This window comes from Sorex fumeus, unplaced genomic scaffold (genome assembly GCF_029834395.1).
Source record: "Sorex fumeus unplaced genomic scaffold, SorFum_2.1 ptg000098l, whole genome shotgun sequence".
NCBI classification, from domain to species: domain Eukaryota; kingdom Metazoa; phylum Chordata; class Mammalia; order Eulipotyphla; family Soricidae; genus Sorex; species Sorex fumeus.
Genome location: NW_026606155.1, coordinates 33,496,018 through 33,518,942, shown reverse-complemented (window position 1 = coordinate 33,518,942; position 22,925 = coordinate 33,496,018). Strand labels below are relative to the sequence as shown.

Sequence of the window (22,925 nt, the reverse complement as noted above, 5' to 3'; positions counted from 1 at the left end):
CTCTAGCAGTGCTCTGGGTACCAGAGGGTTGCTTCCTGTGACACTGTCCAATAAGCAGAGCAATTCAGTGCTCAAACTGGCAATGCAACTCTGCTCAAGTCCAGAGGTGCGGGGGGGGGGGGGGGACACCAGGGCCACCCTAGTTCAGGGTGTTATACAGTGGCAGGGATAGAAATACTTTAGCTTTATCCTTAGGTATTTAAAGTAGATTTTGTCTTTAAAGAGAGACATAGAGCTGGGAAGTGGTAAAACACATGTTTTCATGTAGGAAGTCCTGGATTTGATCCCCTGGAAACAAATAGCTCTCCGGAGCTCTAGTTATCACGGCCCTGGTGGCTCTCCAGAACCCCTAAGGTGGGCACCACCTGCTGTCCCCGTTTTAAAATAATAATAAAACACAGATCATGATTGTCCCAAAACTATAAAGCTTTTGGAAAATTACAGTTCCAAGTATCTCTTCTGAAGTGGGATATGATTCTGTATGTTTTTTTTTAAATGAGATGAATCCAAGAGCATATGTCTGTCATGATTGGTTCAAACTGCACATAAAGCAGTTATATGGATAACTGTCCTGCTTCAAGTTATGAACAAGTGGATGCTGCAAGATCAGCATGACTGCCTGGCTCAATAGAGGGTTCATTATGTTGATTATGCATGTCCCAGTGGTTTTGCCTGGCTTCTAGCCATTCATTTTTAATTACCTTCATGAGTCTTCTTTTCCTGTTTCATTCCTTTGGACTTATGTGCGTGTTTCAGAAGTGCTTTAAATCCTTCCATTCAGTTTGGGTCTGCTTGGATCAGACAAATAACCTATGTTCTTCCCCTCCCCTGCTCCAGATTGTGTCATGCTATCATAGGCCATGCAAGACACTCATGACTCTTGTTTGCTTCCAGTTAACAGCTTTGGAGATGATGAAGAGCTGTCCACATCTTCTGACAGTGATGAGGAGGTGATCAAACAGTTTGAGATTTCTGTGTCTCGATCCCAGAGCTTCCGTTCTGGTGCATCTGAGAAAGGAAAACAAACAGGACTGGAGCGGAAACCCAAATTTAATCAGTTGCTTTCTGCCCACGAAGAGGATAATACAGAAGTGTCTGCCTGTGAAGGTATTCTTTTGTATCAAACCTTTCCTTTATCTAGACTAGTGATGATTAATGGTAAGAATGTTTTTGAGTCACTGCACTTGTCTCTGAGAGTTCAGAGAAGGAAAAAAAAAATGGGTCAGGACCTTGAGGCTCACAGAGGGCAGAAAGATTACTTCAAACTTTGCAGGGAGGAGGCACTGTCATGCTAGTAGTGTAGGAGATCATTCATTTTTCCATAATAAGGGGGAAGTTTATTCCTCTTTGATATATGATATCTTTTAAAATTTAAAATGGAATTATAATAACTACTTCAAAATATTAATGCATTTATTATTCAAAATGTTTATTCTTGGCATGGTCTGCAGACTTTTAATTCAACTTTTACCTTTAATTTTTTTATTGATTGAATCTGTTGTTTACAATACTATTAATAATGGTTTCTCATGGACATAATTCCAACACCGCACTTGTCACTCACCTTGCTCTCCCCCAAATCCCAACATCCCTCCCTCTTAAGTCCTACAAACCCCCCAACTCAATTGTGTGTATCAGTTCTCCTTTGGTCCTTAGTTGCTATCTTGCTGTGTATCTTTAAATAGAAGGGCCAGGTTTGTAGGATTTCTTCCTTCTTTGGAGATTTTGCCTTTGCATATTTAAGACACTAATGACTAGGATGGTATTTATTATGCTTCATAACTTCTTATTTCTTCTAATAAGCACAAAAATGTCATGTATCTTGCTACTGACATTGAAATTCTGTCTTGTCTTCCATTTGGAATGAGTATATTTTCTACCTATTATATAACCTTAGAAGATTTTTAGTCTTTTTAAATAGTTTATATCATTAAAGTATGTTTCACAAATAAAATACATATTAAATAATATTGATAACCTATTCCAAATTACACCCTTGCCACTTTCCCTCTAGTTTCTGAATACTGTTCTTCCCCTGCCTTGCATGAAAAATTGCTCGAGCTCAAGCAGGCCCAGTAACATCTCCATCGTGAGACTTGTTGTTACTGTGTTTCGCATATTGAATACGTCATGGGTAGCTTGCCAGGCTTTGCCGTGCGGATGAAAAACTCTCGATAGCTTGCCGTGCTCTCTGAGAGGGTTGGAGGAATCGAACCCGGCTCAGCTGGGCCAGCTGCTCACAAGGCAAACGCCCTACCACTGTGCTATCGCTCCAGCCATCATAAAAAAATTATTGGGCAAAATATAGGTCATATGTATCTTCTAGCCTTTTATTATGTTTACCTTTAATAAAGGTAAGAGAAAATACCCAGAGATGTAGTTGCTAAAGTTTATGACTTATGCCAAAGCCATTAACAGCACTGAAAATCACAATACCTAAAATGTAATTTAAAAAATTTAAAAGTTGTCTTCCTTTGCCACCATATACAAAATTTCCTCAGTAATATGGAGAGAAGATGCAAAAACAGAACACTATAATATTTCTTAGTTATTTTTTGAGCCAGTCTTTCTATATCTCCTTTTTTGCTCAGAACCCTGGATATGAGCAGTCTATTGAAACAAGGAAATTATCTGTAAAGTTTATTTAATAAATACCTATGTATAAAAAGTCAGGTCTGAGAGAACTGGTTTGAATGGGCAAAGTTTGCGAACCTCTTTCTTCTTTCTTTCTGGGAATGTAGCCAATCAGAGCAATAAGGGTACAGCTGTATTTTGTCCATGTTTGTCAACAATTAGTGCTAGAAAGAGAAAAGGGGGAGAAATAGAATGGAGAGAAAGTAACAGAAGAAATACTTGAATTGATTAAGTAAAGGAGGCAGGCATAAAAAGAGGAGGAAAACAATCTAGTTTTCTTTGGAGAACATAACCATTTGCTTTGTACCATGGAATTTTACTTGTTGATATGGGCCACCTTGATACTTTATTCTTATTATTTTTATTCCAAGGAAATTCAAATAGTGTCACTATTGACCCTGTGTTTGACCCTGTGTCATGTCCTCATCATGTCCTCACTCCTGCTTTTCTCTATCTCTGGTGTTCCATCATAGTTTTCCTTTCTCTCCACTGAAAGGACAATTGCTAGCTGATGAAAGTTAGTGGCAGCTGTTTATTTAGAAGTAGCTTGTACTGTTCTAAAGCCAATGGCCCCATTTCTTGGAGCTCAAGGGTCTAACTTCTGATAACTACTGTAACTCTTACTCTTGAAATTAGCAACAATTTCTGTCATAACTAGCAAACAGAATTTTTTGACAAATATTGATAGAAAAGGTAATTCTCCTCTTCTACTATAAACAGGAAGCCTCCACTATATTAAATATATTACCTTTAGCTTTTTGAAGAAAATAGCAGGATTTTTGTGGGAATGAATAATTGTATGCTAAATTTAATAAATGCCACTAAAATGTTAATGTTGTTTCTATTGCATGGTTTTTTTTGGTGTGATTTCTTTTTTGTTTGTCTTTGGATCAGTGACCTTGTTCTAGCAATAAAGAATAATGATGATATTAATTTTTTAGCCCAGAAAATATTTGGAATGGAATATCCATTGTTATTTTTTCATTTTACCCTTAACTGTGATTTCTTAGGTCAAATTCAACCATAGAAACTTCTTCACTTTAAAAATGCATTTAAGTTATTGTTGGACCAATGAAATAAGTACAAATCCATGAAGGAATCACTGGTACTATCTTATCTTTTGACTTGAGCAGAACCAAGACAATGCTACCTTTATTTCCCAATCATATTAATATCATCTATCTGATTTTGTGTTACTCTTTCCTAATTGTCACATTTCCCTTATTGTCAGAGAGAGCTTGGGTTTAGTTATTTGGATCAAAACCTACACATCAAATGTTTAGGTATGAAAGGTTGAAAGGTGGAAAGGTTGACAGCCATACCATGCAAAGGCCCATTTGTTGTTATTTTTATTTTTGATCAAATCTTAGTTTTTGCTTCTGAAATATTTTGTTTTTATTATTTTTTATGCAAACTAGACATTACCCTCCTGGCGCCATTAAAAACTGTTATTATTTCCAGAAACTGTGCTTAGTTTTGCTTGGGACAGAGTATCAATCAGGGTTCAACTGGGACCAAAAAAAGACTCATTAGGATGGAGAAATTTCTTGGTTCTCTGTTTAAGATCTGTCAATAGATGGATCATGTAGGATAATCTCCTTTACTTAAAATCTACTGCCTAAGGGCTCTAATCACAAATACAAAACAACAGCAACACCTAGATTAGTGTGTGATTGAACAATTAGGAACTAAGTCTAGTCCAGTTGACACAATATTTATGATTATAGATAGTATCATTGGTGTGACATAATTATGTCCTGTAATGTTTAAAATGGCAGGATATATTTCTCTGTCAACAGGCAATTACTTTTCTGTATGTGTTTAAGGTGACACGAATTTCTCTAAACTAGCATGGGAAGATGACTTTATGTAATGGTGAATCACCTTTCCTTTTCCTCCTCCTTGCAACTTGACTTGTACCCCAGATTGGCTTTTCTTATTCATTCCTCACTTGTCTGTCAAGGAAAATGGTTTGTTACATTAATATAGTTCTCATGTTTTTCAGTTATGAATAGCTTTTCAAGGCTTAATGTAGCTTTTGAAAATTCCCTTATTACTGATCTAGGTATTATCACCGTAGGAGTTAAAGTCATAAGACAATTTTATGGGTGTAATTTCTTGGCAAAGTTAGACTTTGTGCTGAGATCCTGCTGGGTGCTACACATATTGACGGATGACCTACTGTTTAATAGGACATTTTAGTGTTCGTGTGTATGAGGAATGGATGCTCTAATTAGAGCCTTAGAAGAAAATTCTGCTTTATGTTGTAGAATTTTGCATATGGAATATCCATTGGTCTGTCATTTTCCGTGACCCTTTGAATGTGTGTTAGCCTAATAACTAAAAATATGAGTGTAAAAATTTTTGTGGTGTCTTATGAAAGTGTTTTCAAAGGGTGTCAATTATAAGAGTAATAAGGTAGTTAGGGGAACTTCTCAGTGGCTTGTTTTAGTTTTTCAAAAACCCCAAATTAGGAGTCTTAAGTTCTATCCTGAGTATCACATTGTCTGAATATGAATTTATATATTCTATTATATATGGCTACAGAATTTTTAAGCTTGTGTTTAATTTAGGTGGAACACTGTCTGGGAAAACCCTGACCCCATTGCTTCATGTTGCAACAACTTGGCTGCTTCAAACATTTGTTACCTGATTAACCTTTAAACTTATTGAAGGGTTTAGTAAATCTCTGGTCAATCAAGGGCTGCAGTAGATGTACAAGGCCATGTGCCTGCCAGAAGCTTAGGTTCAAGCTAAGGCTTTAAGAATAATTAATGGTAGAAACAGTTGCTACCAAACAGTAAGTAAGGCAGAGCTGAACCTATGGTATCTATTTTGTAATCCCATGTACTCCTGCAGTCTATTTCTCTAATTTTCTCTTACCTTAGAATCAGGGTTTCTTGAGGAGACTGGAGTCCATAGAAGATACCATTGGCTACCTTTGAGTGTGGGAAGCAAGTCAGGGTGAAAGCCATTGCTTACAAAGACCCTGTTTTGTTTTTGTCGTCCATGGTCTGAAGGTATTTTAGACATTCAGGGAGAATAAAGTGAGGGGGTATGTAAAAATAAAAACACTGAGTTATAAGGAAGTTTCAGAAGTTGATAGGTCATTGAGTGGACAAGAAGCAAAAATAGGATGGAAGGTATAAGGATCACTATGACCAGATATGCACATCTAATGTTTTCATGAATCAGACTACAGGTGGCAGCTAATTGAAGGCAGTAGAAAATAAGTTTTGCCGAATTGGATGAATTCAGATAGGTAGCCATGGCTAATATATATAAAAGACTGGTGACAGCTGTCAGGTGGATATTATTCATGCATTCAAAATGACTTTCTGAAACAAAGGTTCAGTTTAATGCTGTTAATGTTCTTTTATGCAGAGTTAAGGATTTAAGCCTACAACATGCATGAGTCCAAGTGTCCAGAGTTGTTATTGTGAATTATGTCCAGATTTTATTTACATGGGAGGACCACTGAAGTTTTAGAGTAAGAGGTAGTATGTACACTGTAAACATGGGAAAGAGAATGGAAGAATCCGGAGACCATACAATGTGCATAGAAGGTTGCAATTCTTGCCTTCTAGAGAAATCCCCAAAGTCTCATGTTCATTAACAAAATACTAAAGTGTTCACTTTATGCCTCTAACATAAACATACATTTCTTTTGCTCATATACTTAGAAAGTAGTGAAACCTTCTTGTGTGACAAAAAGAACTAGTGATTGTTTTAAAACTCATGGATTGAGTTTGTATTCTATATCTTAGAAATTATGTTTCTGCAGGTGTCATTTGATATATTTTATTTTTTTATTATTTGGGGGCTCCCAAGTGCTGCTTGAGAGACTCAGGGACCCCTCCCAGTGATTATCAGCTAAGCAAGCTGGTAATTAATGACAGTTATTGGGATGTCATGTCCCTTCGGCCTGTAGTGTCAGGGATTACCCAAGCCCATACTGGCAGTGCTTGTGAACCTCTAGGTCTACACCTACTGATATTCAATGGACCAGGTGGTTCTGGGTATTGAAGAAGGGTTGGACACATTCAAGGCATATGCCTTAACCTCCAAACTCTTTCACTCACTGGGCTTTATTCTGTGAGGTCTTGATTAGAATGGTGGCTACTACTTGATTTATCTAGGTCACTGTCACTGTCACTGTCACTGTCCTACCATTGTTCATCGATTTGCTCGGGCGGGCCCAGTAACGTGTAAAATATATATATATATATATATATATATATATATATATATATACATTTATGTGGGCTGGAGAGATAGCACAGTGGGTAAGGCATTTGCTTTGCACGTGGCTGACCCGGGTTCGATTCCCAGCATCCCATATAGTTCCCCGAGCACTGCCAGGAGTAATTCCTGAGTGCAGAGCCAGGAGTAGCCCCTGTGCATGGCTGGGTGTGGCCCAAAAAGCATAAATAAATAAATAAATAAAAATATACATTTGAAGTAGTTTGTTTATTACAGATTTAGATGTGGATGAAGCCAGCCAACGAAATTATTCAGAGAATCTATCTTACGGTAAAGATGGTCCCATCTCTGTCCACTCACTCTACCCATGTGAGATGGGAGCTACCAGGCTCCACGGCACTTCTTCGCAAGAGACCCGTGTGGTCCGCAACCTCAGCCGCCAGTCCACAGAAGGCAGCTTGGAGACTGAGACAGCTTTTAATAATCGTGGATTTGAAGACTCCTATGCCACTGACAGCTCTTCTGTGTGGAGTCCAGAGGCAAGTTATTGGCTATCTGTTCTTTCCTTGTTTGGGTGGTCGGTGGTCCCTGGCTAGCTCTTTATTCCCTCCAACCTTATCTTCCCCTTCTCTCTCTTCCTCGAGAAATAAACTTCCGAAAAAGGAAGTACTGCTTTAATAAACAAAGGGCATTAATTTGGAAAGTGGGTTTGTTCCGATGACCAAGAGCTAGGTCCCTAAGTCTATCAAGAAGAAAGTCAAAAGTACATTTTTTCGTTTGGGGTAGTAGGGTGAAAAAATATGACAGCAGAATAAATCTAACGAGAATCAAGAATTTTAAAAAAATACAAAGGTATTTCTTTTTACTCCCCCTCGGGATTATTTTTCCCCTTATATTTTCATGTAGGGGATTTTTAGAAAAATTGGTTTATTTCCTTTATGATTTCAATTAAGCAAGCCTATTTTATTTACTCCCAAGTTGGAGTTATTATTTGAATGTTAGAATTATTTAAAAATAAAAGTGGGCTGCTACTCCAAATGAAGTGATACTTTATGACAAATATCTGGCAGCATGAGTATATTACTTCACTTTTTGCCTATTCCCTTCTTTTTTTCCCTGGTGATCAGGATTTGCACATCTGCTTGGCTGGAGTGCTCACTGGGGGATTGTATGCTGTGATACTCATGTGTTTTCTGGTTGGAGGGCTTGTCAGGTGTCACATGCTTTAGTTGCGATGCTCACCACACACAGGGTCACATACCTGGTTTGTTGTGCTCACTGCTTTAAATTGTGATTCTTGTCAGAGATTGAATACTCTTGAGGTTCTAGGGTCCCAATAAGCAGAACTACCAGAGCCATTCTCCATAGATATGATGGCTCTAGGGATCACACTCATGACCTCATGTTAGCAAAGCAGGTGCTTTTGCCACTGTGCCTTCCCCAGGCACCTGCTTGTTCAGTTTGCATTAAGTGGAAGGCATTACTCTGCAATAACCTACTGGACATTGACGGTTCTTTTTCTGTTGAAAGATGCCTCTTCTAAATTTATTGCTAGGTGCTAGGCACTGTAATATATTGTTTATAAACTTTATCTTATCATTCATGTGTTCATAGTTATTCTCCCTTAGCTATTTCCCTTTTTTATTATGTGTTGTTAGGAGCCACTTATACAACTTTTAAATTATTTTTGATGCAATAAGTCAGGAAATGATATGAAACTTTAATTGTTGGCGATTAAAGGGGAAAACAGGGAAATTATTTCATCTACATCTGTCTGAGGAAATTATCAGAATGAATTATCTATTATTAGTACCACAACTGCCATACACACTTACATTTTCATCAAGGAGGAAAAAACTCACCATATGCCTCCCTATACACACACTGAGGAGGGGTGTTACACATACATGTGCGGGTGTGTTGGTGTTTCTGGAGTCAGTAACTCAGGTTTTTTCTGGCTTGTTGAATGTAGCTCTACATAGGGAGGCACCCACTATATGTTTTTTGGAAAAAACACAACCAACACACACACACACACCCTCAATTTTTATTTCATTGATTTACTGCTAAGAGTCATATTAAATACCACACAAAAACATTCAAAGTTTAAAAATAGGCTTTTTGACTCTCCCACCATGAAAGCAAAACAGAACTGTTTCTCTACCCCTTGATTCTCTGAACTCTTGATAACTGTGCTTCAGGCATAGACTTACTTTATGCAGGTAACCTCCCATTTGCCTGCCACATGGAGTTTTAATAGAAGACTTGGTGTTGAGGGTACTAAATGTTCTGAGACTCCAAAAATACCCAGACATCTCTGTGTGCTCCATTCAACCTTATATCTATTTTGAGACAAAAACTGTAATTTTGCTCCTACGGTAGAACCTCAAATGCAGCTCGGAGGCAGTTCATGTAACTGTCTGCTTTGCAGGCTGAGTTCGCCTTTTAAGAATTGATTTGTTTGCCTCTTAGCAATATTAAGAACACTGTCTTCCCCCCGTGTATCTGGCACGGGGAACATATTTTGAGCCTGTTGACTTTGGGCCACACAGATGACACCAGCACCATCTTACTAAAACAGAAATTTTTACAATTTGACAGAAAATATTTATACTTACATGTTTTTTTGACAAGCTGGTGCATTCCTATCTTAAAGTAAGTCTTAGGGCACTGGAGTGAACAGTCATTTATTATACCTCACAAGAAAAATGTTTTACTGAAAGATTTTGAAGTGCTGCTCTTGTCTACTGGAAAAGGCCATTGATGCTCTCCTACAGACCCCAGGCTTGGCAGGGAGAACAGTGGGAGCATGTCTAGTGATTGAACACATAGGGAGGCAGATGTCCCACTTTTCATCTTTGCTTTCCACTGATTAACTGTTGGCCTTGAGAAGTTAATTAAAACCTGCCAAATGGGGATAAAAATGAAGAGATTTTTACCTTGCAGGAAGGTCAGATGGATTAGTGGTATTAGCAGTACCCACAAGAGGAGTGTCTGTAGTTGCCTAGTGATAGGTAAAGTGTGTTGAGATAATTAATTGCTATAAAAATACCAGTCTAGGCAAATCTTTGTTTCAAGTCAATCCAGGAGAGGCTCCTAAGTCCGATTTATATGGCACACATACAGAACCTTTCTGTTGTTTGATTCTGTGTCTTACTCAGGGTTCTTAGGAAAGTTATTTCAGAATTCTCCTCATGACTTTACCAGAAATGTGTTGGGGAGTCAACATTTATCTGAATAGGTAGTCAATAAGTGGAGAAAGATAAATAATGCTATTTTTACAATAGTGCTGAAGTTGATGACGAAATTTGGAATGTTAACTAATATTAAGAGAATGTCTGAAAGGATCTGAAAATCAAACAAATGTGTATCTTAAGATATATTTCTCTTTACATACAAGTGGTACTACATGGAAAGTATCATGTTAAGCGAAATGAGTCAGAAAGAGCGGGATAGACACAGAAAGATTGCATTCATCTGGGGAACATAAAGCAACAAAAAGGGAGACTAACACCCAGGAATGGCTGAGATTAGTACCAGGAATTTTGCTCCATGACTTGAAGGCCAGCCACACATGCTAGGTGAAAACGAAGCTCAGATAGAGAAGAGAGCACCGAATAAAGGGTGTTGGGAGGATCCTCCCAGGGTGGGAGAAGCATGCTAAAAGTAGTCTATAGACCAAACATGATTGCCACTCAATGCCTCTCTTGCAAACCACAGTACCCAAAAGAAGAGAGAGAGAACAAGGGGGAATGCCCTGCGACAGAGGCAGGGTGGGATGGGGGGATGGGGGGTGGGGGGATGCTGGGACCCGTGGTGTTGGAGGATGGGCACTGGTGGAAGGATGGGTACTTGATCATTGTATAACTGAAACCCAAGCACAAAAATTTATAAGTCTATAACTGTACCTCATGGTGTTTCACTAATAAAAAAATTTAAAAAAGTAAAAAAAAAGATAGATTTCTCATCTTATTTCTTCTTTTTGTCACACTCTTGGTTTGGTGAAAAGTTTGAGGGAGAGTCAGATATAAATTTAATGTAAGGTTTGGGACTTTACTGAAAAGAGGTAAGTCCTGGATAATCCTAGATAGATATCTGAGAAAGGAACATGTGGAACAAATGATTTATCCTTTCTAAATTATAGTTTTCTCTTCCATAAACTGAATATTATAATATACTTCCCCATTAGGTTGATGTGTATATTTTTCAATAAAATTTTCTTGGCTAGGCCCCTAAAAAAAGAGAATTATATAAAGACTTCTGTTCTATACTTTTTTTAGGAAGTGAAATTTGAGAGAACAAGAGTGAGGGACAAGGATTGGAAGGCAGGAAAGAAAGAAAAATTAGTGGTAAAGTGGAATAACCGAATTTGCTATTACTATATGTCTTATGACTTGTTCTAGAGGGACTATTTTCCAAGAAACTAACTTCTTGGGTAGAAAAATTGACTGCATGGGGCACTAACCCCACACATACTGTGCAATTTAAATGGTTGCCGACCAGGATTGTATATTTCTGTGTCTTGACATCAATGGACAGGCTTTTGGTGGGCAATGAAAGTCATATTGCATCACAGGGAGGTAAGACATTATTGAATTGTGCCAGTCTGAAGCCACTTAGAGCCTCGACAGGCTGTATCAGTAGGGGTGGATAACAAAAGAGGTTAGGCCAAGAAAGTATGAGGTGCATAGAAGTTGCATTTACAGTTAAAAAAGACTTAGTGTGATACCATACATAAAGTACTTAGTAGATGTTAGATTTTGTTACTTATGGTCCAGCAAGCAATGTAAAGGTGAACCAGGATAGACTAAAATAGATGGGAAGAGTGATTTGATTTTTAAGTTGGCCTAACTCCTTAGAGACTTGCTTCTAATATTATAGCTACACTAGTCAGTTGTATTCAAAAGTCTCTATAGCAACCACTTTTATCACTTGAAACTAAGAACCTCAGAATAGAAACACTCCCATGAATGCATGCTCAAAAGAAAGAATATAAGAAAAATCCCCTTATTTTAAAAGAAGCCTACATTTTCTTGGTAAACTAACTTGAAATCTTAAAAGAGACTGGCATTTATTACATTTCTACTATGTGTCAAGTCCTTTAATTTTCACAACAACCCTAGAAAGTAGGTATCACCACCACTTAATTATCGGGGAATACACACATAGAAAGGATTAAATAACTCTCCCGGTGTTATAGAGGTAGTAGGTGGTGGATTTGGAATTTTTTAGGATGTTTGAGGATGAAGATACTTTCACTCATACTCTGTGTGGGAGAGTTTCATTTATATGTAAATTTGAAGTATTTTATTTAATTTTTAAAAATAAAGAACTATTTAAAGAATCAAAGTTGGATCTTTAATTATATACATAAGAATGGACTCTGCTTTATAATAGAATCAGGCCGAATTTTAGTTATGGGTAAGAGTCAGTCCTTTAGAGGAAAAATCAAATTTATGTTGACATCATTTATAGTTTGTTGGAGGGGGCTTCATTATAGTAAATGCAGTTTATCTCAGTTTTCTTATTGAGGTCATCAGACTGGCTACATGTAAATTGCTGCCCAAGGGTGAAATTTAATAATGAAGGAATATGTATGTGAAAATAGGTAACGCAGGGATAGGAAAAGATATTTATAGGGTCTGTTCTGAGCCAAGAGCTTTTCACATATATTAAGACTATACAACACCACTCTGTCAAATAGACATCTTGGTGCTCATTTTTTTTTTTGAGCAAGAGCCATATATCCTATTCAGTCAGGCTTTAAAGTTAGTTAGTTATGGTTTCAACCTAGGTGTTCTGTCTTTCTGTTCACCTGCTATTTGATGAATAATTACAGGTGATGGCCTCCTAAATAATTGCTACTTGAAGTGTGAGTCTAAGGCCACCAGTGCCATGTTTTGGCAAACTTCTGAGAAATGCAGATTCTCAGGTTCTACCATAGTACTTCTGAATCAGAATCCTTAGATGATTCCAGTTCACACAGATATTTGAGCAGTTAAACATCTTGTCCTATGTTATTTAAAAATGCACTAAAGGATTTATGACTTCAGGGATTCTTGTCTGTGGGAAGTTCTGGTCCATGGAGCATGAGGTAAAAACACACACACGCACACTCACATTTTTTGGAGGTGTGCACTCAAGGAAAAAAATCACTTCTTGATAGTTGGCTTGATTTCAGGCTTAGTATCTCAGGTTTCACTGCAGTGCTTTTAACAACTAAAAAGCCCTGGGTTTTGAAGCTGCAGAAAAGTAAGTTATATCAACATAATGCAGTTGGGCATTATCATTCCCTTTCCTAATCTTTTTCTCTGCCTGCAACAGGAACATGATGGGACCACTTTTCAGGTGTCATCTAGGGTCCATGAGCCCATCTCAAAGTGTGGTGACCTAGATGTCATCTTCGAATATAGAGCTTTCAGCCAGAAGCTCACAGTGAACATTGTGAAAGCACAGGGTCTTCCAGATAAGGACCGAAGTGGCGTCAACTCCTGGCAAGTGCATGTAGTGTTGCTGCCCAATAAGAAACAGAGAGGCCGAACAAGCATACAGAGAGGGCCCAACCCTGTCTTCAAGGAGAAGGTCACCTTTGCTAAGCTGGAGCCCAGAGATGTGGCTGCCTGTGCTGTCCGATTCCGCCTCTATGCTGCCCGCAAGATGACCCGTGAGAGAATGATGGGAGAGAAGCTATTCTATCTCAGCCACCTGCACCCAGAAGGGGAAATGAAAGTGACTCTGGTTCTGGAGCCAAGATGTAATATCAGTGTGAGTATGTTAAATGGTACTGCTAATGATGTGGTGTGTTTGAGGATCTGGAATTGCCAGTCCTTGATTTAGTACATTCAGCTTGTGAATTCAACACTCACTTTAATTTCATTTTCCATTTGGCTCTCCTCCTCCTTATCAATCATGATTTCTACTTCATGGTACAATGAGTGTCTTATCTTTTGCCTGTCTTGCCCAGAACCTGAAGGATGTATTACTCTCCATTTTAGGAAATGACAGTAGTGATGTGGCAGAGGCAGGGAAAAAACAGGAGAGGTGACTTGGTCCTCTGGATAGTGGATTAGTTCCACAATTCTTACCTGTTCCCTCCAATAACACATTATGGTAAATATCAGAGATGGAGACATTTAAGATGAGGTTTTTCAGCAACAGCAGCCAAAAACTGCAACCACTTAGAAGTGGTATATTGGTCAGGTTCATTTCCCAGGTCTCTTTCTGTGTCCCCAGAGGTTACAGAGAAGACAGCATAGTCTGTATGTCTACAGGTAGCTGTTACCATTGTGGGCTATATGTTAATAATGTGAGGATCTCCTTTTAAAAGCCATGTTAAAAGATTTTGTGTTGTTGGATTAATCTGTCATTTACTTGGAAAATGCTTGCAGTCTGTTTTTTTGTATGTCAGTTAACATGTAGCCAGAGGAGGGAAGAGAAAAGCAATGGTGCTTCAGCCCTTGGAGAGTTTGCATCCTTAATCACTTAATCACTTAACTTTCCGTTAGTCAACGATTTGCTTGAGCAGGCGCCAGTAACGTTTCCATTTGTCCCTGTCGCGTGCTAGTATAGCCCAATGGCATCTGTTCGCTCTGGGAACATGAAGATCCTCAAACCAATCGTTCATGATCTTGATGAAGAAGTCTGACCATCTGGTAGGTGGGTGGCCACGTGGTCTTTTGACATCCCGTGGAATCCAGTCAGTAACAGCTCTAGTCCAGCGGTCGTCTTTAAATCTCATTACATGACCAGCCCATCTGATTTTTGACACCTTGGCAACCAAGAGAGCGTCCCTGATTCTTGATCATCGACGGATGTCGGAACTCCGGATTCTTTCTCTCATTTGAGTGAAACGTGATATTCCAAGCATAGCTCTTTCAATTCTTCTTTGGGAGACCTGAATAGCGTTTTCATCCTGTTTGCGTAGGGCCCAGGTCTCTGAGGCATATGTTAATGCAGGAAGAACAGTGGAATCAAAGAGATGTGCCCGGAGCCGGAGGTTCTTCGTCCTCTTAGTTATTTCTTCGACATTTTTGAAGGCATTCCAAGCCGCTCTCTTCCTCCTGCGCAGCTCGGGTGCCAGGTCATTTGTCATGTTGACTTCTCAACCTAGGTACACATAGCTGTTGCATTCGGAGATGGTCGTTCCATTGAGAGCGAATGGGGCATCAGGAACGAGGCTGTTTCTCATAAACATTGTCTTCGTAAGATTCAGCTGTAGTCCTACCTTTCCACACTCACGGTCAAAGTCGGCCAGCATTTGTGCCGCTTGGCTGATGTTTGGTGTTATTAAAACAATGTCATCAGCAAAGCGGAGGTGGTGTAGTTGCCGACCATCTATCTTCATTCCCATTCCTTCCCATTCCAGTTGTCGCATGATGTTCTCGAGGGTGGCGCTGAAGAGTTTCGGTGAAATGGTATCACCCTGCCGAACCCCTCTCTTGACATCAATGATTACTTCTTTGTAGAATGGTGAGATCCTGGTAGTGAATCTGCAATACAGCTCACGGAGGATCCTGATGTATTGGGCTTGAATGCCCTGATTGGCTAGGGCTTCAATGACCGCTTCCGTCTCAACAGAATCAAATGCCTTCTTTAAATCAATGAATGTTAAACAGTTTAACGTTCTTTGAACGTTTAGCGTTCAGTTTGCATCCTAGTGAAGGTAATTCTGAACAGTTGGTATAGGCAAGAAAGGAAGAGGTGACAGGTTCCTGTTTGTATAGAGGCAATTGAGACAGTGGTCCTGTGGTGCCAGGAATCACGTGGGCCAACCCATTTGTACTTGGGGCCCTTCCACAGTCACACATGTTAATGCTTAGAGATCTCTAGGGCTATTCCAGATGATGCTCAGGGGACCATATAATACCATAAATAAAACCTGGGTGAGAGCCATTCTTTTTTTTCTGGGTTTAATGATTTTTTTAATCACCATGAGATAGTTACAAAGCTTTCATGTTTGATTTTTAATCATTACAATGGTTGAACGCCCATCCCCCCCACCGGCACACATTTTCTACCACCAATGTCCCCACTAAACCTCCTTCCCACCACTCCCCTTACTTCTATGGCAGACAATTTCTACCATACTCTCTTTCTACTTTGGGACATTATGGTTTGCAATTACAAATACTGAGAGGCTATAATGTTTGGTCCATTATCTACTTTCAGCACACATCTCCCACCCTAAACAATTCCTCCAACCATCATTTACTTAGTGATCCCTTTTCTATTTCAGTTACCTTTTTCCGTAGCTCATGAGGCATACTTCCAATCACGGAACAATCTTACTGGCCCTCTCTCTACTATCCTTGGGTGTCAGTCTCATATTATGTTTTTTTATATTCCACAAATGAGTGCAGTCATTCTATGTCTGTCTCTCTTTTTCTGACTCATTTCACTTAGCATGATACTCTCCATGTCCATCCACTTAATAAGCAAATTTCATGACTTCATCTTTCCTAACAGCTTCATAGTATTCCATTGTGTCGATGTACCAGAGTTTCTTTAATCAGTCATCTGTTCTCAGGCACTTGGGTTGTTTCCAGATTCTGGCTATTGTGAACATTGCTGCAATGAACATACAGGTGCAGAGGGGATTTCTACTGTGATTTTTTTGCACTATCAGGATATATTCCCAGAAGTGGTATTGTGGGGTCATATGAAGTGGGTCCCATTCTTAACTGTTCTACTATCTCCCAGTCCCCAAAGACAATTTTATACTTTGGAGCTGCTGGGTCTAAAATCTTAGAAGTTCTTTGGCACATTTCTTTTCTTTCTAAATTTTGTTGGCTCTGTCTTCCAACCAGAGTAAAACACTTCGCTAGATTACTAAAATGATCTCCTACCACTCACCCTTCTGCTTCTTTGCTCCATAGATAATTCTCAACACAGGTACCAGAATGACCCTGTTAAAACATGAATTAGATCATGTCTTGTCTATACTTAACGTCCCCCTTCCCCCTTTAATTGTACAAAGTATATTTGAAATTATATATCACAGAAGCCACTGGAGTCAGAAGGAAACTGGAGTCAGAAGCACAGGAATAGGCAAGGTCACATCCTCGTTTCTCTTATGCCAAGCTCTGTGCTTAGTGCTGAGGGCACAGAGTTGAGGAACAGAAATGAGACTGTTAGAAGAACTTTGCATGTAAATATTTTTCCACTCACTAGTTATTAAGCTTGATTACATGCCAAATTGGGCTATGCACTTTTTTAGATTTTTGTTTTTTTGGTTTTGTGACACACCTGACAGAGCTCAGGGCTCATTTACTTCAAGCAACCCATATGACCTCTTGGAGGTGGTGGTGGGGAGGACATACATGATGCCATGTATCAAACCCAGGTCAGCCACATACAAGGCATACAGCATACCCACTATAATATTCTCTGTCCCTTGGGCTATGTACTGTGAACTGACAGATTTATAAGAATTTAGAATTTAATGGTCAAAATAAGATACTTGGTGTCACAGTAGAGACTACTGTGGACTCAAGAAGAGAGAGAGTGATCCCCACCAAATTTTAGAAAGTGGTTCATTATTGAGGCTGGTAGAGAGATAGGACAAAGTTCAAAGCTCTTGTCTTGCACATGGCTGACTCTGGTTCAATTTCTGGCATTATTTATGTTCCTCATAGCAACATCAGAATTGACTCCTAAGCACAGATCTAGGAGTATCCATGAGCACTATTGGGTGTGACCCAAACCTAATGCCATCCCCAAAGTTCACTCTTAGGGTGTCCCTTCCAGACATCAGGGACTCTAAGGCAACTATTAAAACTATTTCATTCTATTCTTTACAAATTGTGTTTGAGGAAATCTGGGGCTCTATAAACAGGGTACTTTTCTGTAAATATAAAAAAAATTCTTTTTAGTATGTTTTGAGGCCATACCAAGTGGATTCAGGGCTTACTTCTGGCTCTGCACTCAGGGATCACTCTTGTCAGTGTGGAGGACAATATGGGCGGTGTTGGGGATTGAACCTGGGTCAAACACATGCAAGGTAAATGCCCTGCCTGCTGTTTCATAGCTCTGCTTCTCCCCACCCAAATTTTGTTTTTTATATTTGTATTTAATAGGCTCTGATAGGCTGTAAGAAGTCACTCTAGAAAAGAAGGTTTGAATAAAGTTCTATGCACTTATTTCTGGTGGAATAATGATTCTAAAAGAATAGCCATCTTGGCCTGCATAGCCCATTACCACTTCTGTTTCTCAACATCTTACCCTTTGTCATCTAATATCTTAATCTCTAAGTCAATGTCTTGGCCTCTATGACTCTTCTCTTCCTTATTTGTCTGATGTATAAAGACAAGTGCTGGTGAATAGGGAGTTTAGATTCATATGGGAACCAGGGTTCAAGCCCTCATACCACACGCTCCCCCAAGCCCCATTGGAGTGTCAAATGCAGGTTCTCCCCTGAGCACACATGGTACCTGCTAGGCCACTGATTTCAGATTTTTCAGATCCACAATTAAGCGGTTGTTCTCCCTCTACAGCAGTTATAAAAGTGCTAATTTTTCAGTGTAATTCATTTCTCTAGGAGGAAACATTTAGCATTTGGCATATTACATTCTTAAAAAATCAGAATGAGGGGCCAAACGTTCTATGTGGCAGTATATGTCCACTGGTCCTTTCATTTTTGGTGAAGACAAAATGCTTCCTGTATTGCAACGTACTTCAGGAAGCTGCAGAGAACAAAAACAAAGCTCATGCCCAGAGTGGATGGGTTCCATAGAAACATTTGAGCACAAATTACACAGGAGGAAACTTTGGTCTATATTAAATATATTATTAACTCTCCATGTATCTTAGAGGGTTTGATTTAGACCAGTAATAATATGTTTGTCTGTTTTTGTCTTCAGAGAGTAAATACTGAACAGAGGCAGCTCTTGAAACAAATATGTCAGCTAATAAGGCAGGGAATTTCATCCATGACTGTGCTCCCCAAGCCCATTATCATTCACACCGAGTGCGCTGTTAGTAATCTTTGGCAGCGGTTGAGATTGGGCCACAATTTCACCAAACATAATATCAGCTCTCTGCAAGGGGGAGAAGTGCAGCATGGGCCAATGGATTCTTTGTTGTTCTTCCTGTCCAGAGTGGAGAGTCTCCGCTTAGCCCATCTGCAGTTTCTCACAGTGATAGTGCTTCATCTACGCAGTCACTGTCTCATGGAGGAGTGCCAGAGCTGTTGGTGGGGCTGTCCTACAATGCCACAACGGGTCGATTATCTGTGGAAATGATCAAAGGCAGCCATTTCCGAAACCTCGCTGTTAACAGAGCGCCTGGTAAGTGTGAATCTCTTCTCCCAGCTCTTGCTCATCTTTCCAGCAGCAAGTGGAAAAGACGGTCTACTTTTTTCCTAATTCTTTAGCCTTTACAGTAAGAATGATCTTTGTCTGGCTTAAACAAGCTTTGACAAGATGATACCTCTGTTTTTTTTTAATGCCTTTCTATTTAATTAGATAAAAGGCTTCTTAGGTATCTAGAAGGAGCATGGAATGAAATAGGCTGGACTCTGAATGTTGTTTCAGAGAAGGAAAATACATGAATGAAAAATATGTAATATGATGTATTTTCAGTAACATAATGAGTAAGGGCAATTAAACTTTGTCAATAGGTTCCAGGCCCTCAAATACCTTTTAAATTTAGGGGTATAACTCAGGACTTGGAGTATAGCAAATGTGGGATTGAATTTTAACTTTACCTGCTTACCTTCTAGCTTTGTCCTGATTCTGTGTAACTTATTTTTCCTTTTTTTTTGAATTTCAGTAGTTTCATCTGGGTATTAACATATCATCATTTTCCTCATCAGTTGTTTTGGAATTTATGCAAAATGATTTATGGAAAGCCTTTAGCCCAGTGCCTAGCATATTATGAACATACAAGAAAAGTTAGTGGGTGTGTTGATGGAAGAAGAGGTAGGGCACTGCAACATGGGAAAAATTAGATAATGATTTTACACAATAGCTACAACTTCTGAAATCACCACTGTTAAAGGGGGCTGAAGACATATTCCTAGGTTACAGGAAGCCAGAATAAAAATGCTATTGCCATTAACGAGCAATACCAAGAAACTGAAGACTGAACACTGGAAAGATCAGCTCCTAAATAAACTCAACTTCTGATTAACTTGCTTGTCAGTACAATTAGTTTTGCAAAAGGTAGGAAGACAGTTTCTGCCTTAATTTAATTTCTGAATCTTATGCTATTTAATCACACCTAGATCATTTGTGTTGAGAATTCTAGCTGCAAGAGAGTCTGAAATCTATTTTCAGCTTTCCAGTAGAAGAAAGTAAAGGGAATAGAATGAAGGGAAAGTCAGCCAGTTCACCAAATACACAAAAGTAGTACTTAAAGTTGAAAGCAATAACAGTGTCTTATATTGCAAGAATTAATGGACTCTGGGCTTACATATAAGCATCAATGGAAAAGTCAGCCAAGCTTTAGAAAAAGAAAGATCAGCTCCAACAACTAAATCTGGGCTCTCATTCCTTTTAGCCTTTAACTGTGCTGCAGTCCACAAAGTCTCTGTTCAACGGCATCTTGTTAGTCAATCTGTATTAAAGCCATTAGCGCAAGTTAGTAAGGAAAGCCCAGCAATCTGGATAACAGAAGAGACCAGGTGCATAAGCCATATTCTGTGTCGACGCTCAGAGCCAGGTGAGAGCTATTTAAATACATACAGATACTGATTATGTATTGCTTGGCTAGGTTTTTTTTCTTTTTGCTATATAAGCTTTGTTTAAAAAAAAAAGTACCCCTGAATTTATAAAAGATCTAGATTTACTTTTCCATTTCTGGTTCTCTAAACAATATTTTTGATAAACATGGAGCTGCGTAGGATAATGGGGAAGTACATCACACAATCATGGCCTATCCCAGTTCATGCCATGAAATTTTAATTTATGTGCTGCGTAGACCAGAAAATACAAGGGTGAGGGACAGTATGATGGCTGAGAAAGCATTAACTAGAGAGACATTATCTCTTACTAGCGGTGAGTCACTAACATTTTATAAATCTGCTTCCTCATTTGTAAAAAGGGATCATAATAATATTTACTTTCTAGGTAGATATGCTCACATGAATCTGTGATGTGAAGGATAGTACTATGATACCCTCAACACTTATATATGAAAGAAATATGCTGGAGAGGAAGTTCTTCTAACAGCCATTGAAAACTGAATAGGAAAAAGACAAATCCTAATTTGATAATTGATTTTATTCCAGAAGTTTGCCAATTTGGCATTTACTCCATGAGTTTTCATAGACTTAGTTTGAAATTTAACTTGGAATATAACTGACATGCATATCCTTGCAACCAGAGTAATAGAAGACAATATTCCTGTAATACTACTATTAATTAAAACAGAAACCAAACAGTGAAAACAAAAGTTTTTTGTTTATGTAGAATGCTGGTACTTGAAGAAAAGCCAGTTTAATTAGGAGGAGTTGAGCAAGGTTTCTTTGTGGAGATTCTGAAAGGGACCTCTTGATACTTTCAAGGGTTTTAGATGTTGATGGTGTTAGTTCTTCATTATGTCTTACTTCATCATGGCACTAGCATTACTTTGACAGTCATTAGTAAAGCTTAGGATATATTTTTAGTTCTCATAAGGAAGAGAACAAGAGAGAAAGGATGAGGGAACAAGAGTCTTATGAGGTCACTGAACAGAAATTGGGAAAAAAATAGTGGAGTGAATGGGGCCCGGAGTGGGAAATGTAGAAGGGATCTTGCCAAGTGCACGGGTTCCATGGGGGCGGTGAAAGGAAGATAGGAGACTATCCTAAGAGTCCTGCTTTACAATCCACCCAGAGAGAACTGCCTAGGGGAATTAGGGGAGAAGCAGGAACATATATGTTCAAGGATCACAAATTCCATTCTTCAGATTGTTTGCTTATATAGTTATCACCTCTACAAAGAGGGTTTTTAATCCTGCCTTACAGCATAGTTATGAAAATGTGAAATGGTTCTTAGGCAGATGGGAAATTGCCTAAGAATCGCCAAAAGTGGTTAAGACTGAGTACTGGGGACTTCTCTAGTATATGGAAGGATCTATTGGAAGAAGACTGACTGAAAGGCCATGATTTGCAAGTGATAATCTCATCTCAAAATATTTCATAAAACAAAAGATAGCTTTGAATTTAATAACTTAATCGAGTCAAATAACTCACTCTATTTTAAACCTTTCTTCTTATGCACAATAGTAGAATCGAACTAATAATTGAAGTGCCTCTTACTATTAGGATCTTAGAAGAAATGTAATTGAAGTGCAAAAATGCCCTCCAAGAAACATTTTAAGTATATTCTTCTAGAGATGCTATAGTAGAGGCAGGGTTTGCTGAGATCCTCAGCAGCTGGAACAAGCATTCAGCAGTACCACTTCCCACAAAATGGCTAAGCCTAGAAAAGGCTGATTTCACCAAGCATTAGCAAGGTTGTGCAGAGTATACTTTTGTAGAAATATAAAATGGGACAAACTTTTCCGAAAAGTTCTGGCAGTTTTATACAACTAAATGCACACAATCCTATAGTTCTGTGCTTAAATTTGGTATATTATCAATGGATAACATTGATATATTTTAAGTTTAAGATAAAGTATTTGATAGTTGCATATATACAAATCAAAAAAGTGATAATCATAGTATTTTTAGTTAAGTTCAGCCATAGTTCCATGATTATAATTTTTTTCCTTAAAGTAAGTATTTTTTATTTTGGCTTATATATTTTTAATATTTTTATTTGAAGTACCATGGTTTAAAATACAATTAATTGTACAGTTTTATGCATATATTGCTCTTACACCACAATCACAACTAGAGAGTCTATTCCTTTCCATCCCTGCCCCAGGGACCACCCTCCTATCTACTCAGACCCCAACACTCAGGTGAGATCAGTTCTGTAGGCCAACTCCCCAGTTATGTTGCCTTTGGTCATTGTTGCCCCCTTACTATTTTTCTTTATATCCTAAATATGAGAGATTATTCTATATCAGTCCCTGTCCTTACTGATTTCACATAGCATAATAATTTCCAGTTCCAACCATGTAGTGGCAAATTGTATAACTTGGGTTCTGATAGTATAGTAGTA

At 38.6% G+C, this 22,925-nt stretch overlaps 1 protein-coding gene across 3 annotated transcripts in view; it reads left to right on the top strand.

Moving 5' to 3' along the window:
• Window positions 1–22,925, top strand: part of SYT16 (synaptotagmin 16) — a 367,718-nt gene that overhangs the window by 326,654 nt on the left and 18,139 nt on the right. For 2 of the 3 annotated variants that reach the window (XM_056133187.1, XM_056133186.1), the window contains 5 exons: window positions 895–1,107; window positions 7,114–7,376; window positions 13,162–13,602; window positions 18,932–19,121; window positions 20,335–20,496. In XM_056133187.1, the coding sequence (XP_055989162.1) occupies window positions 895–1,107; window positions 7,114–7,376; window positions 13,162–13,602; window positions 18,932–19,121; window positions 20,335–20,496 (1,269 nt within the window). The remainder of the gene's footprint in view (window positions 1–894; window positions 1,108–7,113; window positions 7,377–13,161; window positions 13,603–18,931; window positions 19,122–20,334; window positions 20,497–22,925) is intronic. The other variant, XM_056133188.1, reaches the window with a different exon arrangement.